General features: G+C 40.1%; 1 protein-coding gene across 7 annotated transcripts in view; it reads right to left on the bottom strand.

Moving 5' to 3' along the window:
* The window catches only part of NAV3 (neuron navigator 3), an 832279-nt gene that overhangs the window by 142754 nt on the left and 667177 nt on the right, over positions 1-22348 (bottom strand). For 5 of the 7 annotated variants that reach the window (XM_014531666.1, XM_005884144.2, XM_014531665.1 and 2 more), the window contains 3 exons: positions 13004-13112; positions 11957-12340; positions 1346-1465 (listed from right to left, as the gene is read on the bottom strand). In XM_014531666.1, the coding sequence (XP_014387152.1) occupies positions 1346-1465; positions 11957-12340; positions 13004-13112 (613 nt within the window). Of the gene's footprint in view, positions 1-1345; positions 1466-9972; positions 10357-11018; positions 11132-11956; positions 12341-13003; positions 13113-19953; positions 21313-22348 lie in introns of those variants that run through there. The other 2 variants (XM_014531669.1, XM_014531670.1) reach the window with 2 other exon arrangements.

Genomic DNA, 22348 nt, shown 5'->3' with positions numbered 1-22348 from the left:
CAGCGCCACCTGGGTTCCACTCCCAGTGACAGCTCCTCTGCCAGTGCCAAGTACCCTGGGGAAGCCACTCTCTACCACTCGGGTCTCCCCAAGGCCCACCCGGGTCACCAGTGGGCGAGCTTCTTTTCCGGGAAGTTTACTCTCTGGTTCATGGCCACCGTGTTGGAGTCCCCAGAGCACCTGGAATCTCCCCAGACCTCCAGCGGCACCATCACCTGTGACCTGGCTCAGGAAGCCACAAGGAAGCAGCCTGGTGTCCAGTCCTACAAAGCCACCCTGGGGCCCCATCCTGAGTGACCGGACTTCCAGAGGTGACAGGCATGTTTGAGCCTTTCCCCTCCCCCTCCGTGGCTCCTCCTCACCCCACCCCACAGAGTAGGCAGGCTGCAGCAAGCAGCAGTTAGGTTCTTTTTTATATCCAAACAGCAAAGCACCAACAAGGAAGCTGAGAGAGCAGAGCTCTTTACTACCCAAGCCACACGCCAGCCTACCTGACACCCCATGACTGTACCCATGTGCCTTGCACCAAGTGGAATACAAAGGACAATCAGCCAGCTCTTGTTTCAGAATATGGATACATGGCATCTTAACCTCTTGTTCTTTTCATAATGCTGAGTTAAAGAATCACTCTACGTATTGATACATAGTAGTGCTGGAAATGGGTACTTTTCCCACCCAATAAAGTAAAAATTCTGAGTGTAGAGGGGGCAAAATTAGGTCAGAAGTATGTCTTACAACATTATTTTACACAGATAATATTCTCGAACAGCAGTGATTCTGATAAAATTGACAAAACAATGTCCAGCAAACACACACACACACACACACACACACACACACCACTTACCTTTAAGCAATATGAAACAATTATGAATCAGAAATTAGCCTAAAGCAAGAGTTGTATGCTTTCAACAAACCCCTCAAGAAAAGCATCAAGCTTACTGTACCTGATCATTTGAATTACGTTTTAATCTTTATATCATTAGCCTCCAGGTACATCTGAGGGTATCGAAATCGAAAGGAATTTATCAGTCAGGGTTCTTTTTAAATAAAGAACATGGTCTATCTTTATAATTTTGCTTTAGATCTATTAAAACTTGCTGCCATGTAACCTGAAATTTGTTAAATATTATTACCAGCAATGCAAACTTTTTCAGTATACAGAGTTTAAAAACTCTTGAAGTCTTAAAGTCTTGAAGTGAAATCACCTTAGTTTTTTAAAATGTTCCAAAATAATGATTATATCAAAATAAAAGTCCATTGATTTATACTGTAAAACTCCTAGGATCTCATTTATGAAATTGCTTAATACACTCCTCATTATCATATATGCTGATGGCATTACCTGTCTGCATCGACAGTCACATCGTGAACACCTCTCTGAATGGCATCCCTGGAAGTCACTGGGTCTGGAATTCGGTTCAGACTTCTAGTGTACAGGTTGAGTCCTCCATCTGTCATGTACCTGTAAATAAATGTGTGATGAATCAGCAGAAAATTAAATGAGCTCATCTGACAATTGCAGTTAATAAACAAACTGTGTTCACATTTTTCAATAATTATGCAAATATTCTCTATTATAGTTTTTTTCTACATAAACATTATACTCGCCAGAAATAATTAGAATATCTTTTCAAGTTTATTAGGAAATCAGTCTTCCTTACTACAAGTAACTAGCCAATTATAGAACCTTCTGTTTTCCCCCTTTTGTAATCTGTATTTTGAATAGGCTTGTAAATAATATAACGCTTAGCAAAATAAAAGCAACATCATTTTATTTTTTGAAGCATTGATGGTCACAAGAGTAATGGAACATTACTAAACTTTAAATTAATTTATTTTACAAGTGGAATATATGCTACAGTTGGCCATTATCAGAAGCTAATAACCAAGATGTATCAAATGTTTAATATGTTGCTGGGAACTTTTCAAATAGTTCACATGTAATAACATTATTTATGCCCACACTAGAGATAAAAAAATAAGTAGGCACGAAAGGTTAGGACTTACACAAGGTCACTCAAACAGTCATGGCAGATTTGAGAAATGAATCTACAAAGTTTGCTCCAGGAACCATGATCTTAACCACCACACATTGCTCTCTGAACAGAAGGACCACACGGTCTGCCCATGTCCTGTCTGGGATCTATCTTGGAGGGCAGAGCCTTCCCAGCACAATTATAGCCAACAGCTATGGATGTAAGTTTGAGCCTGTGGTCCAAACACGTGGCCCCACGTGCCTGAGTGATGTGGGCTTGATAGAGTTCAGGTGCATATAGTTGAGTAGGATTGAAACCAATGAGAATGTTGTAAACATCTTGATCAAGTCCTTACTTTGCCTCGTGGCATCTGTTATAAAATAAAGACACGGCTAGTGGGCTCGGGCGCTGTCCATCAGAGGAGCAGCGTCCCACCTAGACCCAGCTTTCATTCTCTTGTCTATCTTTTCTAAGCCTTTCATCGCCCCCACTCAGGGTCACTGAACCAGGCTGAGCTGGCATGAGTATGCCATGGCCATGCTGGCTCCCCACATCACAGGGTCACCACTATTATTATTAGGTGATCTTGCTTGCCGGACCAAGGAGGATGAGAACAGGGTGTTTAATCTCACATTCCATGCTAAGCTAATTTTTTTTCCCCTTGAGAATTGGGATGAAGACATAGTCTTTCTATGTGGATAGAGTGGATTACTGTGAGAGACAAACATCAATCGGTTGCCTCCCTTACACATTCAGACTAGGGACCAAAATCGCAATGTAGATATATGCCCTGATTTGGAATAAACCCACAACCTTTTGGTGTACAGGACTATGCTCCGACCAACTGAGCCACCTGGCCAGGGCACAATTAGCTATTTTTAATGACATGAATACACAGGGCTTCTCAAGTGTTTATTTCCCTTCAGTTCAGCATCATCCCTTCAGTAAACACAGACAGAATTAAGAATTGTCCTCTAGATCAAATGTGCTAGCTAAGAAAACTACACTGATAATGAACGATTGCTATAACACTCATTTATGTTTGTTTGTAAAAAACAAACAAACAAAAACAACTCCTAGGAGAGAAATGTGTACAAGTGGACATGTAGACAATCTCACAGGATCAGTATGATGGCTAAGAGTTTACACGGGAGCCAGACTGCTTAGGTTCAAGTCCACCATTGCTTGCTTCAAAAAATGGTGAATTCTCACAATGTGGATTAAGTAATTTTCTGAGTTCTGCCTAAAGTTACTTAAACTTTAAATGCACAGAACTTTGCCTAGCATGTAGTAAGAGCTTTATAAGTGTTGGTTAGATTTACCAGCTATTTTTCTACTAGAATTCTTACATTCACTAAAAAATAACTCATATCTTGAATATAAAATTAGTGGAAGCATTAGAACTAGGAATCTGTTGTTTACCATGTAAATATTTTCTAAATTTTTATTTATTTATTTATTTGATTTCAGAGAAGAGGGGAGAGGGAAAGATAGAAACATCAATAATGAGAGAGAATCATCGATCAGCTGCCTCCTGCATGCCCCCCACTGGGGATCAAGCCTGCAACCCAGGCATGTGCCCTGACCAGGAATCAGACTGTGACCTCCTGGCTCATAGGTTGACACTCAACCACTCAGCAACACCAGCTGTGCTACCATGTAAGTCTTTTTAACCCAACTTAGGTAACCCGCCCTTTCCAATGTTATGCATGCTTCACTCATCACAAACTTTACCAAAGGAGAAGGGAGGGGGAATCAAGGAAGAGGCAGGATTAAAATATCCACCTCTCTTTTTAAAAACTTCACTTCACAGTATTAAATTTCTTTGTGTTTGAGTAATGTGACTTAAAGTAGAATTTTAGGTTATAATCTTGTCCCGACTATTTATCACTGAGACACCTGCTGATAACTTCAATTTCCACTCAATTAAAATAAGTAACTCCCCACTCCCCCCCCCCACACACACACCAAATATTCCAGGTTGTGCCTGTTCTGCTTCATAAATAAAGACTTTTTCAAAGAGACTCATTTGAAGTAAGAGGCCTTCCTATGACTAATTCCTAATTACTGGCAGATTCACATCCCCGAGTGTTTAAAGTAATTTTCAAAAGAGAAGAAAGAGATAAGCCTTTGCATGCTTCAAGGAATTTTGAACTCTCAGAATGCTGATTAATTTTCAGAGTTCTACAGTACATGAAAAAATGAAACTCCATTCCCATTTACTTCATGACATTCCTCCTGGTTACATGAGAAAAAAAAAATCCTAAATTAAACATTTTCATGCAGTACTGTCTTTTGTGTCTTTTGTCCATTTAATCACTAAACCATACTTGCAAAAATTGGGAACAGAAAGTTAACTCTATGACTCAACGTTTTTAAGAATTATAGCACAGACATCTCTGTGCCCTTTTTTTCTGAAGGAAAACACCATTAAATTAAAATTCCCCCGGAGTGTCTCTAGCCCTCTCTTCTTTACACCTTTTAATTATGGTTGAAACTCCAGGGTACATCCTGTGGATGCCAACAATGGCACACTATGTAACCTGTTGAGCAATGATGTACAGCACGCCATGGGTGTCCCCCACACAATGCCCACCAGTCATACCTAAGCTGAGACCAGGCATAACACCTGCTGACCATGTCTAGTCAGTCACCTTCTCCCCAGAGCACAGAACTCTGAGTCATTCCTTAACTTTCAGTGTCCTATACGCTATATACCATGGAAAACAGAAAATGTATAAGACCAAGCAGGTAAAAACCACCAGAGGAAGTTGTTATGTGGATTTGTATTATTTTTACTTAGTCTATTTTAAGCTACATATGAATGACTGCTGGTCAACATAAAACATGTGGACCACTGATGCTTATTTAAATGGACTCATTGTTGAACTCTCCAAGACTTCATTTGAAAGACTGATAAGGCACAAAAATAGAGAACAGAAGTCTGAATTGGGTTTCTACTGGAGCATGAAATAAGTAGGGACGACAATGGGGATAGCATTTTTTTCCTTCTTAGTGAATTGAGCAGAAACTGGCCAGCTCTCATGAAAGCAATGTCCTCTTCCGCATTGGCACACAGCTGAACTATTGGTCTTGGCCTGGCTTATAGTTAGACGTGGCCACACAGCTGTTCTGCATAAAGGAATGTGGATAGAAGTCACATGCACCACTTGCTGGCTTGGTACATATGAAATATTCTAACACCATGGCCCTTCCTTTCTTTGCCATCTGCCTTTTGAATATGAATGCCCAGTGACATTGGAAACATGGCTGGATAAAAGCAAAATTACCTACCGGCCACCTTAGTCTATGAAAGACTATATAGTGCACATTCCCCAACTAAAGGTCAGAAACACCAGTGAGGGTTTTATAGGAAGGAGAAATGAACTTTGTGTGAAGTTACTGAGATTTTGAGATTTCTCTGTTACAGGAGTTAATGTTAACTAACAGAGCCCCGTAAAATTCTTCTGAGTATAGGTATGCCTGTAATATACATTATTATATGCAGAGAGCAGTTGTTTAAGAACTACTTATCTAAGAATGTATACACACATACACATGTCTATATATTACTATCCATTTACTGAATAAATGAGCACATATAAAAACACTAGGGAAGGCCCTTTGTCTAATTAACAAGCACTGAACACAAAGCCTAGAATGTTGCTTGATACATAGGATAAACTCAAGACAAAATTTCAATACATGTAGGGTGTTCCCAAAAATGTATACACACACTTTGAGTAATTATAAAGGCAGTGTTTATTAAAATGCATTTCATTTTCAAAATTGAACTATCAGCTGTTAAAGTGTATATATACTTTTGGGGACACCCTGTATATGCATACACATACACACACATAAGCTCATTATCCCTCTTCTCTTTCTATTCTTTTCTGAGAAGTCCTCATGTCTCCCATAATTTCTACTCTCTACTATATGAGATCATCTATCAGCTGTTAAAGTGTGTATACACTTTTGGGGACACCCTGTATATACATACATACACACACATAAGTTCATTAACCCTCTTCTCTCTCTATTCTTTTCCGAGAAGTCCTCATGTCTCCTATAATTTCTACTCTCTACTATATGAGATCACGGCCTCCATTATATCTCTACCCTGGACACTAGTTTTGTTTTAAGTTACTTTTGCTTTATCCCCCTGTAACCATGAAGAAACCTTATTTTCTTTAATCTGGCTTTTTATTTTGATTTTCCCCCCTTTAACTCAAACTGGCCTTACAGGTGAGGCTACCTGCCCACCTCCTGACTCACCCACCTCCCTCTCCCTCCAGACAATGAGGTTCTGGTCAGCATCCAGTAGTCTTAGAAACAAGGTCTTGGGTCTGCTAACTATTGGGACAGAGTTTTCAGTCAAATTAACATAATATCTTGGCCTCAGTTGCGTTTTAGCTCCAGAACCAGCAAAGCAGAACAATCCCACAGAACAAATCCTTGTGAAGTTGGACAGAGTATCTCCATGGCTGACATCAGGACCAAATGAAATAATCAATTACCCCTACTCTAGTACCAACTAGTCAATAGACACCACCACACTCACTCTGTTGGTCACCATGATTAATGATTTTCCCCTATATAACCCATCCCCCAGAAGCCATCGGGGAGCCAGGTCTTTGAGCATGAGCTACCTGTGACTCCAGGCATAGTGCCATCTCCTTAATAAGTCTTTTTTTTTTCCGGCTGCAAACTCCTGTTCATGTCTTATTGGGCTTTGATGTGCTCAGGCAAATGGACCCCTTCAGTCCGGTAACACCCTTGTTTCCAACTCTGCAATTTTAACTGTACTTATCATCTCCTCTCTTTGCTTTCTCTCCAAAATAAAAATATCACAAGTTCTATCTGTGCCTATTTTCTCTAATGGTATCATTTTCTACTTCTTGTGATTATAAAATGGGCATCTTGTCTGAATTATCTTTCTCTCTTACTACTATACCCTCATGAGCCACCCATCATTGTATCTGTAAAATTTTCCTTTGTGATACCTCCTATATCAATCCCTCCCCACTTTCATCCCATATTTCTGACCTTATAACTGGTGTAATAGTGCCTGAAATCTATCTCCACAGTTTATTCCCTCAATCCATTTTGCAGATTTCCCTTAAACTGGTCTTCCAAAAACCATCATCATCTTCATATTCTGCTATTATTAGGTAATCTTCTCTAAGACACAGTGCTTTCCATTGTGTATAGTACAGACTTTAGACCTCTTAGGTTAATGTTACTGAGGCCTGTCACAATAGTTCCTCTCTCAAATCTTATCTTTAAATATCTTCTGCAATCCGTACACTTTTCTTACAAATTTTCTCTTAATATATTTCTCTCCTCTCTAGCTATTTGAATCTCTCTAGGAACAGAACTAAAGTGTTTCCTTTTCTTATTCATTCCATTCTATTTCATTCCAGGATTTAGTGCTTTCTCCTTATTCTGAACTCTCAGCTCAATTTTATCTATATGAACCTTTTGAAATTACACATTGCACTGTGGATGTCCCTTGATGTTTGAGTTAAACTGCTCCCTTGATACACCTTCTCTCTCCAGATAAGCATGTTCCATGTGTGTAAATAAACACAGTCAATCCTCATTATCCACCAATTCCACATTTGCGAATTTGGCTCCTCACTAAAATGTGTAGCCCCCGAATCAGTACGTGCAGATCTTCCATGTCACTCACGGACATGCTCAGAGCAGCGAGAAGTCTCAGCTGCCATGTGGACATTGCCGACGGAGGTTGAATAAGGTGACATTTTGCCTTCTTGTTGCAGCTCTCCTACTGCAAAAATAAAAGCATCCTTTCACAGTCTAAATAGAGCCGCTTTTTCACATTTTTGTGCCTCTATTGGAGATTTTGCTATTTAAAATGGTCCCTTAAATGTAGCGCCGAAAAGCTGTCTTGTGTATAAGAAGGCTATGATATGTCTTACGGAAAAATATGTCTTACTTAAGCTTCATTCAGGTATGAGTTATACTGCTGTTGGTGTGAGTTCAATATTAATGAATCAACAAATACGTATTAAATAATAAATAAGGATTCTTTCAACTGAAATACACATGAAACAAGATTATATATTGATCCACTGATGAAAATATTATGTCCAAAGGCTCAAAGGAAACTAAATTTGTATTTCCCCTAGAGGAGTGATTCAGCATTCACTAGTCATTGTTTGTGCACACTTTATAGAACATAACTATCACAAATAATGAGACTCACCGCATATGTGTGTATGTAGATATATGTATATATATGAATTATATATGTGTATATTTATGTATACAATTAAATCTTCATCCACTGGTGAATATAAAAAGTGAATACACATATATGTCCCCATGTAAAGAACTAGAGAAAGGAAAGAGAGGAGGATTTGGGAGGGAGAGAAGAAAGAATGGAAAATGAAGAGGGAAATACAGAGCAGAGAAAGTTCATGACTTATCCTTATGTTGCCATCCTGTTCCCTGAACTGGTTATTCCCTTCTAGGTGATGTTAAATAGTCATTTATTATAATTATTAATGATTACAAATGTAATTATGATGATGATAAACTTATTAATCACTTATACTGTGACAAGGTTTGTGCTATGTACAATTTTGTGGGTTATTTCCTTCATTCCAAATAATTTCGTGGAGATTCTGCAATGTTATCCTTTTTACACGTGATAAAAATGAATTTGGATAAACTAACCTCCTAAGGAGTCCACAGAGAGAAAAGTCTAGAAAGTGATTTAAATTAGGAACTCTGACTCCAGTGGCAACTCAATTACTTTCTACCTTAATTGACCATAATCTGTCTCCTTAATTATAAATCGTTAGAAACTCCGGTAAGGCGGCTACCTGGAATGCACTGGTAGCTATCAGGATATCAGAGCAGAGCTATGAATCTGATTTAATCTCTTTTGTACTTTTTAGGTCTTGTCACCCTTCAAACAAGCTTTTCAGGAATGAAGTCAGGAAGGGTTAGTCATGTAGAAGAATGATTTCTGACACTGGTCCTCTCAGATGTATAAGGATAAAGGGTAGGTCAAAACCCAGACGCACATGAAAAAATATAGTAAGGTTAATTGGGAAGCTTTTCCTTGCATTCACAGAGCCTGGGTTTTGAAGTCAGACACACCCAATTTCTAATGCCAGTCTGGTCTTTCCTTAGCATAAACAATTGGGTCTGATTAGGATCAATTTCCCTATCTGTAAAACAAGCATGTACAAAAATACCTCCTAAAGGCTGGTGGTGGAAGGTTAAATGAATCAGTATCTTTAACAACAGTGTAATAGGTAACAAGAAGTATTCAAAAGGGCAATTACAATTGTTAATAAAAGTCTATTAATAGAACTATCCTATTGCCTCCATTGAGGCTCATCACAGATTGAACTAAATATTCCAAATTGCCAAAATACTTTAAGAGTTTTATAATCACATTTTTGGTTTGGGAATCTAATAGGAAAGATGAGGAAAACAGGGATTAAGAGAAAGAAGCAAATCTGATATCACAACAAATAGACGGAAACTTTAAACTCTAAAATGATTTTCCCTCAAGTTAGATTGGAGTTGCAAAATTTAAGAGTGCCAGAAAATATGTGAACCTCAAAGCAAAGGCAGCTTTGACAAGCCCCCGAAAATCAAGCAGCTCAGCAAACGTCCTTCTGTCTCCTTCCCTTGTCCTTCTCTACAAAATCTCTTATTTAAGAAGCATGTGAAAGATCACTCTGAAAAACACAGGACACGTGTTTCTCTGAACTAAGAATAGAAAAATTTAATGGCTTGTAAGAAAAAGATTTTCTAGAAATTTTAGATGCTGTACTTTTCACAAATGAGCAGAAGAGAGGACCTGAATACCCCAATACCTTAGATTTCTCACCTTTTCTAATGCCTTTGTGAACTAAGCTATACGCTCTTTTTATAACCAATGCATCTGAGTGGACCACTTTTCCTCTTTACACAGTTCTTTGAGATAGCAGGACCCAGGGTCACTTACCCACTGTTGATGTCATCCGTCCTGAGACTTTTCCCCAGGATATCCCCATCACTCATATATCCACCCACATCGACTTCAGAGGACATGTCCAGGTCACTGCTTGCTTTCTCACTCATGTCAATTTGTGACATGTTTCCCAGCCGAGAGACAGCAGCTCGACGCAGAGGCGTTGTGTACATGAACCTGGAGGGGTCCGTGTGGATGAACCGACTGGTACTGCTGCGAGGATAGCCAGCGCCCAGGGAGGGAGCATCCCCCGCTTGAAGTCGGGGACACGCCTGGCCCAGCCTCCAGGTCATGGGGGTGGGACGGCTTGTCAAGTTGGGTATGGTCCTTCCATTCACTTCCGTTGTCACAGTGCTGTCAAATGTTGTCTCCAGGGTGCTGTCAAATAAAATGGAGAAACAATGGTACTGTGGTTCACATGGAGCCATTGACCACGAAGGCACAAGACAGGAAAGGCCAGGATTCAGAGTCATTTCTTAGCAGAATGTTATTTTCAGGAAAGCCAAATTATGCATTCATAATGAGATTCTAAACACCTCTGTAGATGTTAAATTGTGGGAAAGGGCATACATTTGCAGTTTTTTGCTTTCAAGAGAGACCATTATTAGATTTTAGATGAAAAAAACAAAACAAAAAAAACCATTGTTCCACATTCTCAACTAACATTGAATTTACCCTATTCTGGAAATTAGCTACAATGATGTTTGAAAGTCTCTCTACCACTCTTTCTCAGATGCATTTAAACAGCAACTTCCACAGGCATACAAGTCTACTTCAAAGTGATGGTGGTAGTTTCAGTAGTGAATTCAGTTTGAATGGGAAATTACACTGAAAAAAAGGTGGATAGGAGAAAAAAAGTCCCCATGTATGTGCTGAGAAGTAACCCGTTGATTGTCATGTAAAATTTGAGTGAGAAAACAGTAAAGGAAAACTAAAATTCTTTCTCTATCATTATAAGAAGTTAAGTGCCTAATGGTAATTTTTTTTTTCTTTACTGGCCCCAAAATATGCAGAATTGAGAAAAAAACAACACAAAAAACCTGTGGCTTATCTGGGTCCCACGAAGACTGGACATAGTCTCTTCTAAATTCTGCCTCAAGTCTGCTATGTTTTTCACTGTTCTCATTCTTCTTGTTTCAGGGTCTTCACCTAGAGAAGTAACACAATAATTCACTTGTTATTCTTGTCATTTACTGTCCTGAGAATAATTATACACATATATAAATAATATAAATTTTTTTTCTTAAAAGTAAAATGATAGCTAGGAAATTCCAAATGAATAATGTCACCTAAAAAGCATAATTCTTCTTTCTCCAAATAAAATATGAATAGAAACAAATGTAATGTTACAAGTAATAATTCGAGGTGGAGATAATGCAATAATACTTTATAGGTCTATGACCTTAATCACTGCAAAATGAGAGAGTCATTTGGAAATGCAGTGTATACTACTCCATGTTACTGAGCTTAATTTAAAAATATGACCTTATTTAGACCCTAGTTATTTCTATAATTACCTGCTTCTAAGTGTACTCAGAATAGTTGAGACAAACTTGCCTTATGAATCAAGAACATATTTGGACTCTGAGATAAGATGATAGTATGGAAGCCTTTTCTAATAGGAACAATATCTTTTTCGGAGAGACCAAGATGGTGGCATAGGTAAACACCGGAGACTGCTGCCGCAAACAACCACTTCAAAGATCACTCTGAAAAACACAGGACACGTGTTTCTCTGAACTAAGAATAGAAAAATTTAATGGCTTGTAAGAAAAAGATTTTCTAGAAATTTTAGATGCTGTACTTTTCACAAATGAGCAGAAGAGAGGACCTGAATACCCCAATACCTTAGATTTCTCACCTTTTCTAATGCCTTTGTGAACTAAGCTATACGCTCTTTTTATAACCAATGCATCTGAGTGGACCACTTTTCCTCTTTACAGAGTTCTGTGAGGGAGCAGGACCCAGGGTCACTTACCCGCTGTTGATGTCATCCGTCCTGAGGCTTTTCCCCAGGATATCCCCATCACTCATATATCCACCCACATCGACTTCAGAGGACATGTCCAGGTCACTGCTTGCTTTCTCACTCATGTCAATTTGTGACATGTTTCCCAGCCGAGAGACAGCAGCTCGACGCAGAGGCGTTGTGTACATGAACCTGGAGGGGTCCGTGTGGATGAACCGACTGGTACTGCTGCGAGGATAGCCAGCGCCCAGGGAGGGAGCATCCCCCGCTTGAAGTCGGGGACACGCCTGGCCCAGCCTCCAGGTCATGGGGGTGGGACGGCTTGTCAAGTTGGGTATGGTCCTTCCATTCACTTCCGTTGTCACAGTGCTGTCAAATGTTGTCTCCAGGGTGCTGTCAAATAAAATGGAGAAACAATGGTACTATGGTTCACATGGAGCCATTGACCACGAAGGCACAAGACAGGAAAGGCCAGGATTCAGAGTCATTTCTTAGCAGAATGTTATTTTCAGGAAAGCCAAATTATGCATTCATAATGAGATTCTAAACACCTCTGTAGATGTTAAATTGTGGGAAAGGGCATACATTTGCAGTTTTTTGCTTTCAAGAGAGACCATTATTAGATTTTAGATGAAAAAAACAAAACAAAAAAAACCATTGTTCCACATTCTCAACTAACATTGAATTTACCCTATTCTGGAAATTAGCTACAATGATGTTTGAAAGTCTCTCTACCACTCTTTCTCAGATGCATTTAAACAGCAACTTCCACAGGCATACAAGTCTACTTCAAAGTGATGGTGGTAGTTTCAGTAGTGAATTCAGTTTGAATGGGAAATTACACTGAAAAAAAGGTGGATAGGAGAAAAAAAGTCCCCATGTATGTGCTGAGAAGTAACCCGTTGATTGTCATGTAAAATTTGAGTGAGAAAACAGTAAAGGAAAACTAAAATTCTTTCTCTATCATTATAAGAAGTTAAGTGCCTAATGGTAATTTTTTTTTTTCTTTACAGGCCCCAAAATATGCAGAATTGAGAAAAAAACAACACAAAAAACCTGTGGCTTATCTGGGTCCCACGAAGACTGGACATAGTCTCTTCTAAATTCTGCCTCAAGTCTGCTATGTTTTTCACTGTTCTCATTCTTCTTGTTTCAGGGTCTTCACCTAGAGAAGTAACACAATAATTCACTTGTTATTCTTGTCATTTACTGTCCTGAGAATAATTATACACATATATAAATAATATAAATTTTTTTTCTTAAAAGTAAAATGATAGCTAGGAAATTCCAAATGAATAATGTCACCTAAAAAGCATAATTCTTCTTTCTCCAAATAAAATATGAATAGAAACAAATGTAATGTTACAAGTAATAATTCGAGGTGGAGATAATGCAATAATACTTTATAGGTCTATGACCTTAATCACTGCAAAATGAGAGAGTCATTTGGAAATGCAGTGTATACTACTCCATGTTACTGAGCTTAATTTAAAAATATGACCTTATTTAGACCCCAGTTATTTCTATAATTACCTGCTTCTAAGTGTACTCAGAATAGTTGAGACAAACTTGCCTTATGAATCAAGAACATATTTGGACTCTGAGATAAGATGATAGTATGGAAGCCTTTTCTAATAGGAACAATATCTTTTTCACCTCCTCCATTTTAATTTTAATTTTTTTCTCCAGTTACAATGGCTTAGTGCTTTCTCTTAGTTCTTCCTCACCTTGTTCATTGAAACCCTGCCTGGCAGTCCTATAAGGGGAACATCCAAAGATTGCCACACTCCTTGCTTAAGGCAAAGGTAGTCATGGGCTCATGGGCGCTGTGCTGCACCTGGTTATAAGTACAGTTCTTCCTGCTTCTGCTGCACTGGAAGAGGTCAATGTAGGTGCCGCCTGTATTGGCCATCTCTTGCTCACAGAGAGCCCCCTGGGTCATGGCGATCCTCAATTCCCTCAGCTCACCACTGACCAGTTCCTCTGCTGTCATATTGGCAACGAGGCTGGAAGCATGGCCCGCTGCAGGGGGCTCCTGGGGTCCCTGAGGTTGCTGATTCAGCTGTGCACATGGTTCCAGTACTTCATGTCTCAGCTCTTGAGTTCCTATTAGATATCATCTTTGATTTCTGATGCCATCTTGACAGTGACTCCATAGGCCTTGTCATCTGCCATCAAGGCCTCAGAGAGCGTCTTCACACACTGTCTAGGACAGAGTCCCCCGTGAGAGAGCAGGGTGCCAGGAGGCAGATGGAGGGAGCCCAGGTGGAGCTCAGGGGGCTGCTGGGTGTTTTGGGGGGTCTCCACTTCTGATGTGCCATTTTATCCTTCCATCGGTGGCTTTTGGGCTCTTCCCCTTGTTTTTTCCTTGGAAGAGAAAGGCCTTCCAATTGCAAGAGTCAAGCCCATTTTCTTTTTTCTTGGCTTCTTCTCTTTCCTTTCCATTTTTTCCTCCTTTGGGGAGTCTAGGGGAGTCCACTAGCCACTTCCAGTCTTTGATAAGGACTGTGGTCAAGGACACCACCTGCTTATCTGAGTAGTGCTTAGCCCATTAATAGGGACGCCAATCCTGGTTGTCTGAGTAACTGGTGCACATCTGGCAGCTGTTCCGCTTCTTCAGAAGGTGGAGGCTCCCTTCCATGTTCATCTTAGCTACCACCTTCTCCAGCTTTGGGGCGATTCTCAGCAGCTCCTCTTCCTGGCCCATGTTGGCTCAGGGGCAACAGCGGGGCCTCTGGGAAGGAGGCACAGAGGCAGAGGACATGCAATCTGGCCAAGACAATACCTGTTAAGTCTTTTATTCTACTAGACTCATGGGCCAAGACTTACAGCATTGGAGAGCTGTATTTTCAATTATGTCTCCACTTTCTACAGGGAACAAAACATACACCCACATGTGACACTGGAGTTCCAGTAACGTCATAGGCCGAACTGACAATGTGCATAAAGCGCATGGGACAAACAGCTCCACCAGAGTGACAGATGCCGGCCTTTCACAACCACTACTGTCATTTGGGGCAGAGGTGCCACTGAACCATTTGTTTGTGGCCATGCAATACTTCCCAGGCCAGTGGCCGTTGGAAGCTAATGTGTCTGGATAATAATAACATGACAAGAGAGTAGGGAAAACAGCTTTTATTCTGTTTAATTTAGGCTCAATAAGATGTCCAATGATGAGAAAATTTAATAAGAAAGAAAGAAGAAAAGAAGGAAGGAATTCAAACGAATGGATTAAGAGGGGGCAAAGTAAAGGGAAGGAAGGGGAGGGAACAGAAAGCCGATGGAAGTAAAAGAAAAAGAGAAGGAAAAGTGAAGTTAAAAAATGTCATTCATTAAATTCCACTATGGAAATTGTCATATAGAAACTCAAGATGCATATCTATAATCTGTTGTAAGAGTATAGGTAGATATTCAACCTGTTAATTTTCTTCTACAGTACTCATGCCAAATTTTTAAAAATGCACACCAAATGTGCCATCTAACACTTATAATCGTAGGGTGGGGATTTCAGAGACTGTCTCGCCTTATCCCTTAGCCAATGAACGAGCTCATTTATTTCTCACTACGGAGACGGCCTGATGCCCCGGCCTGAAACTTCCAAGAGGTTTCTTCCTTCCCAGGAAAAGATTATCCTTCTGATAATAGATCCATCTAAATGTAAAAACATCTCTAAGGACGGGAATAATTTGCCTCCCTTTAACTTCCACCCAGTGTCCCAGCGGCTCTGAAACCAACTGAACAATTTGACATGATCTTTTCCATGGCAGTCACTCACATATTGGAAGACAGCTCCTGCTAATTCTCCTATTTTCTTCTTCAGCCAAATATCACTACACTGTTCATTGTTCCTCATTCTGGATGGTTGCCAAGACAACCACCATTCTGCTGCCAGTCTATAAATCTCTTCCTTTCAATTTACAAATTAGTCAAATGATTAAAATATGCTTAAAGGCATTATGATTTCAAACTTAGAAAGTACTGAAAAATTTCCCTAGAGTAAATCTATTTTTAAGAAATCGTAAAACACATGTTGTGCCCTCATGCACATGGCATAAACCTTTCCTGCTCTAATTCAAGTCACGCCATCTCTAACCTTATAGATGAACATTTGTTTAAACAACTCAGAACTCTAACCATATCCTCCCTGGAAATTCTTTCCACACTTCTCTTCATAAAAATAACACAGCCTATTGGGGAGAGGGCTGGAAAGAAGTCTACCTTTGACTTCTAAATAATCTGGCAGAATCCTGAAGAAAAAGGAGTGTTTGGTAAGGAAAATCTTGAAGGGCAGAGCAACAATATCATTACATCAAAGGAAAGGCTGAGGTAAAGAAGAGATTTTATTCAAAGTGGGCACAAGAAACGGTGAAGAGGCAGATTTGGAGAAGCACTAAAGCCTGTGTTCATAAGATGTCACACAGTATGGAAGCCTTTGCTTCTCAGCGAGGGTTAGAGATGAGAAGTCTTAAAGGGCAGTACTGAGATGATCCTATTTTGGAGGGAGAAGGGAGTACAAGTCGCTGACCTTACACAAGGTCCTGGAATGCGCCATTATATGTTCTCTATCGCTGACACCCTTCCCTCTGGGAGAACTTTTAAGTGAATCTCAACTGCTTGCCAATTGGCATAATATTAATACATTCATATTTGAGAACTATTTTCAATATTTGTTTTGTATACACTTTAAGAATATTATATTTTCAGAGGTTCAATTTTACCAATTTTTTTCCACATTTTCATCTTTAAAAAAGTTCCTCTTCCAATCCAACAGGCATCTAAGATCCTTGGAGTCTTCCATTTGAATCCATTCCATTATTTGTTTGCATAGTTTCCCTCAGGTTTCAGAACCCTAACCAACCCCTCTTTGGTTTGTCTCGGCATGATACCAACTCATGACACTGCACCACTGATGGACCTTTTCCTCCCAGCACTTATTGAGCAAAACATAATTGCTGCTTCATTCGTGTCATGAAAGATAGTAACCAAACTAAAATGTGTTCCAGTAGATGTTCTCAAGGACCTACAAAATACAAGATATGCTTAAATGCACTTACAAACCCCCTAAAGACTGCTCAGGTCTGAAATATCCTATAAATTTGTATCCAAATAATGTCTAGAGGAATAATCCCTCCAACAGTAATGCTCCAAGGAAATTATAATTCAAAAGGTCAAATGTGAAAGCACAAATAAACTCAGTCTTTAGTTACAAAAGTTAGCAGAAAATTGCATAGGAAGAATTTACTTAGTCACAAAAATGCTGTCTCCCTCTCACTTCCATAATCCCAAAGCCAAATATGATTCCTGAAGGAAGCCTTGTAAGTATCAGACCCAATAGTGAGGGCTTACACCCATTTTCCAGAACAGCATATTCTGCGACTCACTTGGAGTTGTCATTGTTTGTGCAAACTGCTCTCTCATGCTTGTCAGGTCTCCTCTGTGAGCAGGGCACAGAAAAACAGGCTCCATTTGGTGCTTCTGCAATTGTACTTACTGGCAGACAGACCGTTTAATCTGTGTGGCCCTGCTCTTATTTTCTAGGCTTTAATTACACACATTGTAATTAACACTGCCAGCACTGTCATCTTTTAATAGGAAATCAAATTACATCTGAAAGAACCTGATTCAGAGAATGATGTCCTCTACACTATCCACATTACAAGTGTTATTATTTAGAGAACAGCTCCCTGATTTATTTTGAGAAATAACCCTAATTTTGTGGAGGACCTCAACAGTGATTTGAAATTTTTCATCTCATCAGTTACCTTTTAAATATATTCTTATAGAGCTATGGTATAGTCCCTAGTCTGTCTGGTTTATTAGGATATCCAAGAGTGAAGAGTTGAAACTCAAGGAACCCTGCCCAAAAATTAAGTCAGAAGAGGCCATTTTGAGCCAGAAGCAGAACCTAGTCGGTCACATGGCAGAAACCCTGAAATTCCTGTGGGCTATGGGCTTGCAAATATCCACCAACTTAACATGCATCAAGTATTTAGGGAATTGCATTGGATGCTTCATTATCCTGCTATGATTATTCATATCAGAGCTATTTGAATAAAACTCTTCCTCCTACTTTCTCATTTGCATTTTTGAGTACTGGTATAAGTGAAAAAAATGGCTTAAAGAGAATAATCCCACAAAGTCAGTAGAAGCTCACTTTAAAAACCCTGGAATACACAGACTTCTATCGAGAGAATCCCTCCAACAGTAATGCTCCAAGTTCCTTATGCACAGAAAGGCATGTGTCCTATATACACCCACCCACAGCATGCTATACCTTCACAGAGCAACCAACCAATACTGTCTGGGGAGGCTCTCTGTTCATTTTTGAAAACACTTACATAAGAAGTACTTAGAACAAGACACATGCTTCCATTTTAAAGGCAAGAGATGAATATCATAGATTTTACAATTCCCAAGAAGCAAAGAAAGGAAAAGATACTTAAGGGTCAGGGCTCCCTGCCTTGCCTTTGTACTGCACACTGGTCTCTTGGGAAGAACAGTTCACGGCAGAAATCACACAATGGTGTAGCAGCAAATCTTCAGCCTCTGAGCACCTGGTGTATTCAGATTCAGAAATCACCATTTCCGCAGCTGGGGACACATTACTCTTTTGAAGCCAAACTAACATTAAAGATTGAGCAGTAATTGCCTCTGCTGTCTCCCTAAGCTTTGTGCTTCTAAAGCTGGTTCACTAAGATTCCAGAAAAACCCATACAGTATCTTCTAACAGAAGGGCCCACAGAAAGAATAAAGGCAAGCCTATATTTAGCATCAGTTGTAGGAATCAGAAACAAAGAGATAACTGGTTGGGTTCAATTCTTTCCAATTCAAGGAGTCCTCTATGAAGTACTTTGTGAAAACACACATTGACATAAAATACGAGTTTAATGGTTTAGTACTTGTGGATTTTTGAATAAGGGACTATTTATGATGTAAATACCCTTCGGTAAAGCACTGAATTCAGTCATACAAATTAAAATGTATCTCGTTTGGTTATTCAGGCAAGTGGCAAACTGGCAGTTAAAGTTTAATCACAAAACTGAAAAATAACTTCAGACATCTTCATATCTAGTTAAAGATAATCTCGGAAGTTACTATTGAGAGCCATGTAATCAAAAAGGCCTAGTTTGTAAAGTATAAAAACAGTTCCATTATCTACATAGCAGTTTAAATATACACACTTAGGAGCATTTTTGCCAACCACCGAAAAAACAACAACAACAAAACAACAACACCCCAAAATGTATGTGAGTAAAGCTGTCAAGAGAGGCCTCCGCATTTTTAAAGTGTTACTAGATTCATGGTGCTTGTCACTGAGGTCTAGACATGGGCCACGTGCCACTGAGGCAGTAGAGGAAACACCTGACTATACAGAAAATTTACTCACGAGGCCCTTCCTTCTTCATTATATACCTGGGGTGAGGTTCCCTTGAGAGAAGTTGAATAAAAAGTCCCCACTAATGACTAAGTAAAAAACATGTTTGGAGCCCTAACTGGTTTGGCTCAGTGGATAGAGCATCAGCCTGTGGACTGAAGGGTCCCAGGTTCGATTCCAGTCAAGGGCATGTACCTTGGTTGCAGGTACATCCCCAGCAGGGGGTATGCGGGAGGCAGCTGAAGTTTCTCTCTCATCGATGTTTCTAACTCTCTATCTCTCTCCCTTCCTCTGTGTAAAAATATCAATAAAATATATTTTTAAAAAAACATGTTTGGAGTCTTAAAATATGAACGCTTACTTATAGATGTCTAGACGGTACTGGATGCCAAGGCCAATAATGCCCAGGGCAGATTGGTGCTATTTACTTTCTCCAAACAGACTTCACTCCTGGTTATCACAACGCAGCTTTACAAAGAAAATAATTTCTAGAAACAAGGAATTAAAAAAAAAATTTTTTTGAGTAACTACAGTTTAAAAACATCAGTCGGAAGCACGGAAGACACCGGGATCATGCAAATGTGCAGCTTCTTCAAACGCCATCCTCATGTTAAGAGCAAACCTGACTTACCCAAGAAGTCAGTGTAAAGCGCCTGTTCCAGGTCGCCCAGCATGGTAAGGATCACGTCCTCGTCCAGGTGGGCTGTGCCTTCCCGCAGGCAGCTCTCTCCCTCCTCCTCGGCCCAGCTCCTGCTGATGCTGCTTGGCTTGGAGGAGCCGTTTTCATCCTCAGACCGGCTATCTTCATCACTCTCACCTTCCAGGGCTTTCCTGGAAGACCAGTCCCCCAAGCCCTCGCTGCCTGACTGGCTGGCAGGCAGGAGGCTCCAGGCCCCGGAGCTGCTGGGGTGGTACAGGGACTGCACGGACCGCGAGAGGAACCTGGACAGCGAGGGCCTCTCCCCATAGTGGGATTCCCTCTGGCTGGCTTTGGCAGCATTTCCAAACCAGTTGGAAATGCGCACAGTGGGTCTCCTCTCCCCCTCACTGGTGAGGGAAAGATTGGTCAGCGACTTTTGTTTCTGAAGGCAAGCTCCCTTCCTCCTTACTCCTTTGCCTCGAAACACAGAGAGTTCAGCCGGCCGCTGCATGGTTCTTCTGGTGGTTTCTTCTTTTCAATGGGACTTCACATCGTCTCTTTGCACTGAGATGGCATCTGGCCTTTTTGCTTTTAATTGACACATGCACTTCAATAAAAGCCCAGGCAGGCTCAAGCGTTCACATAAGATTCCAGAGCGATAGCACAATTAAGTTGCTGGCCACACGTTAGCTTGCTACATCAGTTCCTGAATCAGCAGTACTTACAGATATTTTGCTCGAACATCTGAAGCAGAAAAGAGTTCACCAAAGACGCTGCTCCAGCTGAAAAGTAGCACAGGAAGCCAACTACGTTTTCCCATCTTCCTCCAATCGCAGGTCTCAGCAGGGCGATGGGTCCGCATTTCCCTCCCTTGCTTCTGTCCTCCCAAATGCGAGGTGGTGAAGCACCAGCTATGTCTCTCGCTTTTTTTTTTCCACCTCTCAGCAGCCCTTCACTGATTTAGGTCTGCAGCCCCTGACTCCCGATGAGCTGACGGAGCAGCATGTACGCCTCTGCATCAGAGCCCCGTAAGAGCAGAAATTAAGCACTGAAGCCCAGCCCTGCACGAGCGTCTCGCATTTTAGTATTCCACCTGCATTCCCAGATCTATGGCTCTTCCTTGCTGCTGCAGTGGATGCTGCTGGCTGCCATGGCAGCAAACATAGTGCTAAATTAAACCAGCGGCACCGAAGCGCCTGTCCAGCCTCAAATGCCACAGGTTTCAAAGCCAAGGCTGAATGAGAGCCTGTACTATTAACCCATGCACATTTAAATCACTCTTGGCCACCCGGTCTCAGACGTGGACACACACACTCACAGTACTCACACACACAGCGCTCACTCCCCGACACCGAGAATGACAGACTAATTCTCTTTAGCTCCAGGCAGCTGAAGCAGGCAGAGCTGCCTCTGAATGTTGGGATTTGTGCTGTAAAAGCACAAATCAAATTCAAGAGTGTAAAGGACCTAAAAAACGGAGCATGACATTCCGGCTGACAGATAATGCTTTAAAGGAAAAGACTTCACTTCATCTTGTACACATTCAAGGGCTTTTCATTCTGAGCTATTTAGGAAAATCCTAATGGAACAAAAAAAATTTATGATTTCTTTCTATAAAAAAATAGCAAACAAAACAAAACATACACAAAAGGTTCCCCCCCCCAATATTTTTACTCAAAGCATAAAACTGAAAGTTTATGGCTAAGTGTGTAGAACATAATGATGTGATAAAAAAAGATAATATGTACAATATATCTTTTGAGCATTTTTCCAAGTTTAGTCCATAAATCTACTGCCGCATAACCAAATTTTTAATATTTTGATAAAAACAGAAAATTAACAAAGATAAATATCTTGCATCTATCCTGTACTATACCACAATCCTGAAATTCTGATTTTAGGAAAACTTTTAAAATACTTACCAGGTATAGTAGAGACCATTTATACTACTGAGAGCTAAGGGGAAAGTATTTATAAAGAAAAACCTTTGAGGTTTTCTGTCCATAAGCATTCTTTATTAAGAGGGGAAAAGTGAAGAAATATATAGAAATATTCACATGTCATTGAAATTGATTTATAAATCCCTATCATTGTCTGCACTAATATGATCAAGTTAATTCTGATATTTCACCTCAGAAAAATCAACTACTTGAAGTACCCAATCTCTTAATTACATAAATTAGCATATTGTTGTATATTGCCTATACTTTTAAATATGATGACAATCTACTTTGCAAGGTTAACTATTCCTTATGCTCAGGCTCAGGGCACACTATCCCTAGATCCATTTTACACAGATTCACAAAAGGGAATCAGATGGAAAGAACAGCAATTAGTTGTGATAAAAAATTTTTCAATTAAACACACAAAACTGCGAGTTATAAAG

Source organism: Myotis brandtii, unplaced genomic scaffold, assembly GCF_000412655.1.
Source record: "Myotis brandtii unplaced genomic scaffold, ASM41265v1 scaffold82, whole genome shotgun sequence".
Lineage (NCBI taxonomy): Eukaryota > Metazoa > Chordata > Mammalia > Chiroptera > Vespertilionidae > Myotis > Myotis brandtii.
This window is presented reverse-complemented; position numbering and strand designations above follow the sequence as displayed.